This window comes from Pygocentrus nattereri, chromosome 28, assembly GCF_015220715.1.
Source record: "Pygocentrus nattereri isolate fPygNat1 chromosome 28, fPygNat1.pri, whole genome shotgun sequence".
In the NCBI taxonomy this organism is placed as follows: Eukaryota; Metazoa; Chordata; class Actinopteri; order Characiformes; family Serrasalmidae; genus Pygocentrus; species Pygocentrus nattereri.
Genome location: NC_051238.1, coordinates 5,152,389 through 5,161,936, shown reverse-complemented (window position 1 = coordinate 5,161,936; position 9,548 = coordinate 5,152,389). Strand labels below are relative to the sequence as shown.

At 42.3% G+C, this 9,548-nt stretch overlaps 1 protein-coding gene across 1 annotated transcript in view; it reads left to right on the top strand.

Moving 5' to 3' along the window:
• Nucleotides 1-1,599: 1,599 nt before the first annotated feature.
• rgl1 (ral guanine nucleotide dissociation stimulator-like 1) overlaps nucleotides 1,600-9,548 on the top strand; it is an 83,660-nt gene continuing 75,711 nt past the window's right edge. The window contains exon 1 of the mRNA XM_037535836.1: nucleotides 1,600-1,941. Within this exon, the coding sequence (XP_037391733.1) occupies nucleotides 1,831-1,941 (111 nt within the window). The 5' untranslated portion in view covers nucleotides 1,600-1,830. The remainder of the gene's footprint in view (nucleotides 1,942-9,548) is intronic.

Genomic DNA, 9,548 nt, shown 5'->3' with positions numbered 1-9,548 from the left:
GACCCTCACAGAGCAGGTACTGTTTGGGTGGGGGATCATTCTCAGCACTGCAGTGACACTGACATGGTGGTGGTGTGTTAGTGTGTGTTGTGCTGGTCTGAGAGGATCAGAGTTTTTAAACACCTCAGTGTCGCTGCTGGACTGAGAATAGTCCACCAACCAAAAATATCCAGCCCACAGAGTCCTGTGGGCAGCGTCCTGTGACCACTGATGAAGGACTAGAGGATGACCAACACAAACTGTGCAGCAGCAGATGAGCTACTGTCTCTGACTTTACATCTACAAGGTGGACCGAAAAGGTAGGAGTGTCTAATAGAGTGGACAGTGAGTGGACACAGTGTTTAAAAACTCCAGCAGCACTGCTGTGTCTGATCCACTCAGACCAGCGCAACATATACTAACACACCACCACTACGTCAGTGACGACACGACTGAAGTGGTCTGTAGGGACAGGGGCCGTTTTACAGAAACTTTTTGTCTTAACGTAAGATCTGATGGGTCAAGATAAGATTTTTCACAAATTCATATTACAGAAGCAAATCTTATCTTAATTTAAGAATTTTATCTCATCTTACAGCATCTTTTCTTATCTCAAGGTAGGAAATCTTAACGTACTTGGTTGAAGTCGATGATCAACTGTCGTGTCTGTTACCTAGCAACCAACCTTACACACACAGACATAGACACGTAATCAGTTATTTAGCCAGACAGCTAACGTTAGCCACCGTTACTGAGGTAAAGAAAGTCAAATAAACCTATAACGCAATAAACTGGAAGTTGACAATATTGTGATGGTGCTTTGCGCTGTTTATCAGAGTCGCCGTCTCCACAGTTTCAGTCTCCATTTCCCAAAGTCTTTAGCGGAGCGCGCTAATGTTATTCCTCCTAATAAACAGACACACGGTCGGCTCTGTCTCCACATTATGCACCACCATCACTGTAATATTGTATCTGATGAGTTTTCATCAACAGCAACACACAAAAGTAATAAGAGGGGACAGTGGAGATCGAGTCTGCAGCCTATGAGTTTAAAAAACCTCAAAAGTCAAGGCACCGTTTTCAGTGTAGATAAATGTAGCATCATTATGCTGGTTATAGTGAGCTGTGCTGCCTGTCACTGTACAAAACAATATAAACAGACGATTAAAACAGAAGTTAAGACGCTCTGGGGTTTATCTTAAATTTAAGAAAATATTTAAGATATTTAGGCAACTTAGGCTCTTTCTGTAATGCTGTTTTCTTATCTGGAAATAAGACTGTAGACTTAAGAACCTTTGTTCTGTAATGGCTTCCGTCCTAAATTCAGTCTGAAGTTGCCATGACAACAAAGCAGATCTCAGGTTTCTCTCCAAATTTTCTGTAATATGGTCCCAGGCCTTTAGGATGGGTGCATAGATATACATGTAGGTATATCTGTGGTTGGTGTTTGTTTTTTCCCTTACTTTAGATCGTGAAATAATTGTGTCTTACTGTCACCTGCTGGTGTGTTTTGGTACTGTACTGCAGACTCATTGGGATTGGAACAGGCAGTAAATTGTGAAAAATCACAGTCAGCCAGCACACTCCACAGACATTCCCAGCGTTCGGCTACTGTTTACCCTTCCTGGGAATAGGCACTTACTGCAATATACTTGAGGAAAACTAGGATCAGGAGACTATGAGGTGGAAAAAAAGAGGAGAAACCTCCAGAGAGCACTAATCGGTATTGAGTGGCTGAGTGCCGATGCCGGGAACGAGGAAAACACATACACTTTACGGGATGAGGAGGGAGGGCATGGTGGAAGACTACAAACAGACTGAAGGGAGCATACCTCATCTCCCTCTCTGTGTATGTCTCTCTCTCTCTCACACACTTTCCCTTTCTCTTCCTCCTTCCCACTCTCCTGTTCTCAGCATAGAGCAGTGTTTGGGCTGATGGATGAACACAGCTTCAGTGCTCAGGTAAGCAGACTGGATTGTTTATTCTCACTCATTAATTAGCTGCCATTCATAAGCCCGTTGACATATACAGTACATACATGGTATATGGCTTATATACCTGGCGGAATTCATGTCTGTGGTTATGTATTCATTCTGCATGATGCAGTATAAACCAGTGGCTTTAAAAGGAGTATTGATTTTAAACGGGCTAGAACAGGAGAGAGGATTCAGTGTATGTGATAGATGGGTTTGAGTCAAGTATTCCCACCGTCTGCAATATTCATCATCTTCTGCAGACTCATCATCTTTCTCTCTCTCTCTCTCTCTCTCTCTCTCTCTCTCTCTCTCTCTCTCTCTTTTCTGGCAAGTGTCTATCGGCATGTTAAAGTTGCCCAAAGAGAGTCTTCAGTTTCATGTATAGGACCTACGTAGCTATACATGAAGGCCCATAGACTGCTGTGTTATTTTGAGTCTATCACAATGTGACGAACTGGGAACAAATCTTAAAATAAACTCATCGTTTCTGCTTCTCAATTATTCAATCATGGCTTATCACAGTCTAATCACAGACTAAATTACACATCAGTGGACTTTCCCCATTCAGAAGAAGCCTGCCAGCTCACAGATTGTATGAGTCAGCAATTTCTCACTGTGTGTAGTTTGACGTGAAACAGTTCATTATAGAGAAACGTACAGACTCTGATTTCTCTACGGTGGTGGTGATAGGAACCAGGGGTTAAAAAGGCAGGCATTGTACTTGCTATCGAAAACCACCACTCTGTTTTATATGCAGTGTTGATGATGGTTTTCTCCTCATTTCTCCTTTCTTACTAATTTGCCTCACAATGGCCTGCGTGTACCTCTTCACCATGACTGTGCTTAAAATACTTTGCTTAGGCCAAAACTTTATTCAACACTCGGTGTCAGGCATTGAGAGGTGCAGTTGTAATTATTTAATACTTGGTAGCCTTTAACCTCTTCAGGTGTTTGGTTCCTATCACCACCACTGTGAACAATTCTGAGTGGGTAAGTTTGTCTAGAACAGAGCGCTTCACACCAAAGCACTCTGAATGACCTATTAAATTAGGGAATTCCCCTTTCATTTGTTAAAACAGGGAAAATCAAATGAAACTGAGACGGAGATATTTTTAATCTCTGACCAGAGTCATCATTGCTGCCCTATTTAACCTCGTCTAGCCACACTGTCCCAAGAGTGTCCGGTGAGTATAGCTAAAATGGGCTGGATTGTTAGTCCTGATTTATCTCTGCTTAGTCACCTCCCTGCTGCTTGTTTTCCTGAGATGAGTTTACATCACTCTGCTGTAACAGAGCAATGGTGTATGAGGCGGATTCTGAAGTGGGCGAGAGGGGAGGAGGGCATCTCCAGCCTGATTGCCTTGGGTGCATATTGTGGACAGGGCTTTTGCACATAAACTGGCCAAAGGCAGGCTACATGTATGGACTGCAGATTAAAGATAACTGTATGTTACACAGTGTCAGAAAGATGTTATAGATAGAACATAAACACTAAAAGCAACCTCACCACTTACATTCATTCAGCTAGAACAGGGGTCGGCATCATGCGGCTCTTTTACTGCCCTGTTGTGGCTCCAAAGCTGAATTAAATTAGTAGGTAATAATAAAATAATCCTCCTTTACAGTGAAATAAAGCTCTGCTGATCCCTCAACACAGTTTAACAGTAAATGGTCTTAAACACTGGAGTTAATGTAGAGCTGCTAATTCACCGTTCAGTCCTGAAGGTTTTCGCGCAGACTGCTGGTTACTATAGCAACGCAGACAATAATCTCGCCCAGCTAGTGTCTAATGAAACGGCAAAGTAAAAGATTTAAGTTGAACATCTATAATTTGAAAACGAATGGACTTGTCGGCATTTATAATCACTCCAGCTGGTTTCCTGATGTGTTTAATCTGCAACGAGAAACTGACAAACACTAAAAAGTCACGAAGCTGAAGTCGGTTTCTCATTCACCAGCTTCTCGTTCTAGTTGTCACTTTCCACCAGTAGTTACATTCTTGCCCCTCAGGCACCATTTAATCCATTTAAGGTGGATTCAAACGAGAAGCTGGCGAATGAAAAGCGACTTCAGCCTCGTAAAAGCCAAACGTTTCGAGGCATTTTACAAGAAACTGCTCTACTTTTGAGGGAAAGTTTCCTGCTGGAGATGCGAGAAAAGCAGCTATAGCTGAGCTAAAGCTTAAAGCAGAGCAAAGTAAGTTCGTAAGTTTGTATTTTTGTTCATGTAATATTTTTTAGTATGTACTAGCACATCAGCACATATTGAGACATATTTACAGCCAAGATGGTAACATAGACATTCTTTGGTAAAAGGACAAAATAGCTCCTAAACATTTGGGTTGCTGACCTTGTGTTAGACGTTCTGATGCAGATCTCGGAGAGCAGAACACTTTGTTAGCCCTAGACCCAGGTTTCACAATTGGGCACGCCTCCAAAGACAAAGTATGCAGAGAAACAGATGGACTACAGTCTGTAACTGTAGAACTACAAAGTGCAGCTATACAGTAAGTGGAGCTGATAAAGTGGACAATGAGGGTAGAAACAAGGAGGTGGTCCAGATGTTACGCCTGATCGGTGTATACTAATATTCCTATTTTGAACACATGACGAGCTCTTAATTTAAATCACATGGTGACATTCAGGGCAAAATGTATCAGGGTTGGAATTTAAATGTTATTAATTTAGTGTTTTATCCACAATAAATCGACCAATTCAAAGGTCTTGAGCAACTCAGGGCCAGGGTGGAGCGTCTTGGCCTGTACGGATGCAGAGCGCATTCAGTACAGCCAGTGGCCTCTGTTGTCCCCTCATCCTGCAGGGGGCACCAAACACACACAAACCAATTTGCTTTCAGAGCAGTGATCTTCAAATGGGGCAAACCATTCAATATCTTCCCTGCTGAAATAAATATGATGTAATTTTAGGAGTGATGAACTTTTATGTTAGAGCAGAAATTGAACAAATGGATCAGAGTCTACACTGTTTTTATAGAATTAGTGCAACTTTACTGAGTACAGCTACCTTATCAGTACATGCCATACATCATCTGGCTAATGAGTAGTGAGTTCTAGCTGTAACTAGAATTGCATTATCAGCAGTTTTAATAGTAATAATTAGAGATTAATTCTAAATTTCCTCTCTGGCTAGAGTAGTCCATGCACTAGTTCCTGCCTTAGCTGGCAAGAAAAACCTGCTTTTAGTGCTGTCTGCGGATTTCTGGGTGGATTCGTTGGCAGTGAGAATGCAGAGCATCCACTCTTCACTGTGGCTGAGATGGGATGAGAACAGCATCGTGACGGCTGCTGCTGAAATAACACCTCTAAAAGACAGAGCGTGGAGTCAGACATCAGAGACAGCAGGTGTGATTCAGTGACTCATACAAATGTACTCCTAATACAGAGATCACATCACGCCTACTATTCTCCCTACACAGAAAGCCTACATACACTACACTACATCATTATTACTGTCTATCTATTATCAGAGGTCGAGTAGAGTAGCTTTAACTCAACATACTATATGGACAAAAGTATAGGGACACCTATTCATTACTCCTACCGAAGCTTTTATAACTCCCATTCTAAATCCATAGGCATTAATATGGAGTTGGTCCCCCTTTGCATCTATAACAGCTTCCACTCTTCTGGGAAGCTTTCTACCGGATTTTGGAGAGCGTCTGTGGGAATTTTTGTCCATTCATCCGGAAGAGCATTTATGAGGTCAGACACTAATGTTGGATGAGAGGGTCTGGCTCACAATCTCTGTTCTAGATCATCTGAATGGTGTTGGATGGGGTTGAGGTCAGGGCCAATCAAGTTCTTCCACACCAAACTCACCCAGTCAAGCCTTTATGACCACTGCTTTGTGCACTGGGGCTCAGTCATGCTGGAACAGAAAAGGTTCTTTCCCAAACTGTTCCCACAAAGTTGGAAGCGCACAGTTGTCCAACATGTCTTGGTCTGCTGAAGCAATAAGGTTTCCCTTCACTGGAACTAAGGGTTCTAGGGCAAATACTGAAAAACAACCCCATAGCATCATCCCTCCTCCACCAAACCTTGCAGCTGGCACAGTGCAGTCAGGCAGTTAACCCAAACTCGTCCATCAGACTGCCAGATAGAGAAGCCTGATTCATCACTCCACAGAATAGGTTTCCACTGCTCCAGAGTCCAGTGGCAGCCAACACTTGGCATTATGCATTTTAATCTTAGGTTTGTGTGAAGCTGCTCAGCCATGCTGATGTTGCTTCCAGAGGCGATTTGGAACTCTTTAGTGAGTGATTGAACAGAGGACAGGCACTGTGCGCTTCAGCACTCGCTGCCCCACTCTGTGAATTTGCATGGCCTACTGGCTCATGGCTGAGCTGTTGTTGCTCCTAGGGGCTTCCATTTCAGAGTAATAGCACTTGACAGGAGCAGATCTAGCAGGGGCAGATCTAGCAGGGGCAGATCTAACAGAACAGGAATTTCACAGACTGACATGTGGCAGAGGTGGTATTCTATGACAGTGCTGTGCTTAAAGTCACTGAACTCAGTGTCTACTGCCAGTGTTTGTCTATCCAGGCTGCAATGCTATGGGCTTAATTTTATCCACCTGTTAGCGAGGCGTGTGGCTGAAACACCTGAACTCAATAATTAGGAGTGGTGTCCCAAAACTTTTGTCCATATAGAGTAGTATTGTTATTTCAACTATTAGAAATTAGAAATAAAAGCCACATCAGCATCAGTTTATCTGCTTTTCTCTTTTTAGGATTCTTTTTGAGATCCCGAGGTTGGGTCTAGAACAAAATGCTAAAGCTCTGAGGTGGGAGCTGAACAAACAGAGCACCAGAATGAAGCAAAAACATATACTTACAGTCATAAAAGTGTGGAACTTATATCAACAGAACATGCTGTTTGACCCGGGGTGCTCAAACTTTTACACAGCGCTGTTTATTTTGCTTAAATATTTGACTTAGGTACCTTTGATTGAGGAAATGGACCTGGATTGTACCTGCCTCTAATCACTGTGTCAGCTGTGCAGTGTGGCCTGTGAATGACTGGTCTGACTGGGCTTCTCTTTGTGCGATAACAGCAACCTTATAGGTTTACTGCATATCACAGTGTAGGAGATGATGCCAATAAAACTTTGGCCATCATCTCTATGGCAGACTGTACAAATGTTCATGTGTCCTGCGTGCCAGATTGTACAATAAAGATTCTCTGGCCTACAGTGCAAGAAAACATTCTGTTTGAATCCTCACCAACTCGAAGATTTGTTGCGCTCATTAATATTTCTTGGTGTTTTTTTCATTAGTCAGGTGGCCCTTTGTTAATAGAGAATCGGTTGGGTGATCAGATGTTTGATTCATTGAAATGACAACTTTGGATGTTGCAATGTAACCTAAGGCTGTGTTCACATTACCAGGCTAAAGTGGCACAAATCCGATTTTTTGTCCTAATGTGACTCAGATCTGGTGTTTTCAGGGCTGTGTGGACACAAATCTGATCTTTTTAAATCCGACCTCAGCTGCTTTCATATGTGGTCCTAGATCGGATAAGTATCCGATTCGTGCTTTTTTCCCCCCACTGCGCATGCGCCGCCACTCAGCGTTACCATGGCAACAAAGCCTCTAAAAGCAGCTCATCTCACCTTTTTCTCCTCCGTCTGGCTCTAATAATGAAGCTGAGAGCTGATCAGAGTTAATGATCTTCTCAGCGAAGCTCGTTCTGCTCGTTAGTTTGTGCTGATGATGCAGTGATTCAGTCACGTGACGTTACTTAGCAGGAGGAGCTCATGAGGGTCATTTCAGGAGCCGGTTCATCACATTAATGACCGATTTGAGTCTCTTACCTAAACGAGTGTGAACCATCGAGTCAGAGAGATCGGATCTGAGCAAAAAATCGGATTTAAGCCTCACTTCCTGCTCTAAAATGCAGGGGAGTGGTTAAAATAAGGCTCCGCCTACAGACAAAAACTGTGTAAAACTCAAAACTCAGTATTGACATGAAAACGTGAAACAGCATTTTTTGAGTAAAGTTTTTGTTTAAAAATTAAACTTATGGTAAACGTATCTTCTTTACTTCAGTTTGTTTGGGACAGACACCCACTAATAGAGAGTTCCCTATAAATACACACACACACACACACACACACACACACACACACACACACACACACACACACACACACCTTCTAAGCCGCTTCTCCTACTGGGTCCTATAAATAACAATTTAGTATATATTTAGCTTATTACTATCTCCATTAATGCTTTGGATTTGAATAGATCATAACATAATCAGTGTAAATGTCTAAGCTATGTACACTGAATTGTTCTTTCATGTTTTTGTTTTTTCTGTGTTTTTTCACTGTTGGACCGCAGTTTGAACTGGTTTGCTATTTCACCAGAATGGACCATGTCTGCCTTAATATCTCAGAATATAATATAGTAGAATATAATACTGACTTTTGCTCATGTCCAGTTCACCATGATGGTCTGTGACAAGGATAGTCCTCTAATGTACTTTATAAGAAAACCCATTTGTAGCTCCTCCTTGCTGGTGTACTGCTACAGACTGTAGCCCATCTGTTGATATAGAGTTTGTGTTGGTTGTCCTTCAGCCCTTCATCAGAGGTCAGTTTCTGACCACAGAGCTGCTCTTACCTGGGTGTTTGAGGGTGGTGAAGATGTACTGAGAATGGACCACCACTTAAATAACTTTGGCTAGAGAGGCATTATGCAACAGCTTGCTGCATTTGGATGTTATTCCTCTAATGTCCACACAGCGGCAGGAGAGAACTCAGTGCTGTTAATATCCTGGCATTTTTTTAAGTTTTAACATGCAGTTCAGGCCAATGCTGAATAGTTTGCTATTACATGATCATGTGAGGCTGTTTTAATTGTTCTTTTGAATATGATTTTATGACTAGAAGGCCATTCTAATTCACAACCAATGTTGTGATATATATTCTACATTACACTCTACATTCAATACCTCTTGTTAGGCCTGGCAGGCTGGGTGACCTTTGGTCATATTAAACACCAAAGAAGAGCTTATGAGCAAGTCACATAACCAGCATGTGTTGTCCTTAGAGATGCCAATCTCAGCACTTTTGGGCTGCTGTGCTGTCGGAGGCAGGAGTCTGCAGTATTAGACGCTTCATCTTTTTGTCTCTATGGGTTGATTTGTGAGTTACTTAAGTTGTTTTTACTGAAGTATTTGAAGTATATAACTACATATAGACACGAATCAGGCATAACATCAGCTCCACTTACTGTATAGCTGCACTTTGTAGTTCTACAGTTACAGACTATAGTCCATCTGTTTCTCTGATACTTTCTTACCCCCTTTTACCCTGAAGTTTCCAGAGTTCAAAGAGTTGAAAAACTGATTAAAGGCTACAGAGAAAATTGGCCTCCTAACAACCACCTGGAAGAGCTGGTAGACACCAAAACTGCCCCCATCAGATAAACAGCACTTAAAGCTTTCATCTCTGAGAGAGAGGAGAAGATCAAGCTGCTTCAGATCTGAAAACATCCACAGGTGTTTCTGTCCATCCTTCCACTGTGAGAAGACCACTCAGCGCTGTGGGTCTGAAAGGACGTGTAGCTGA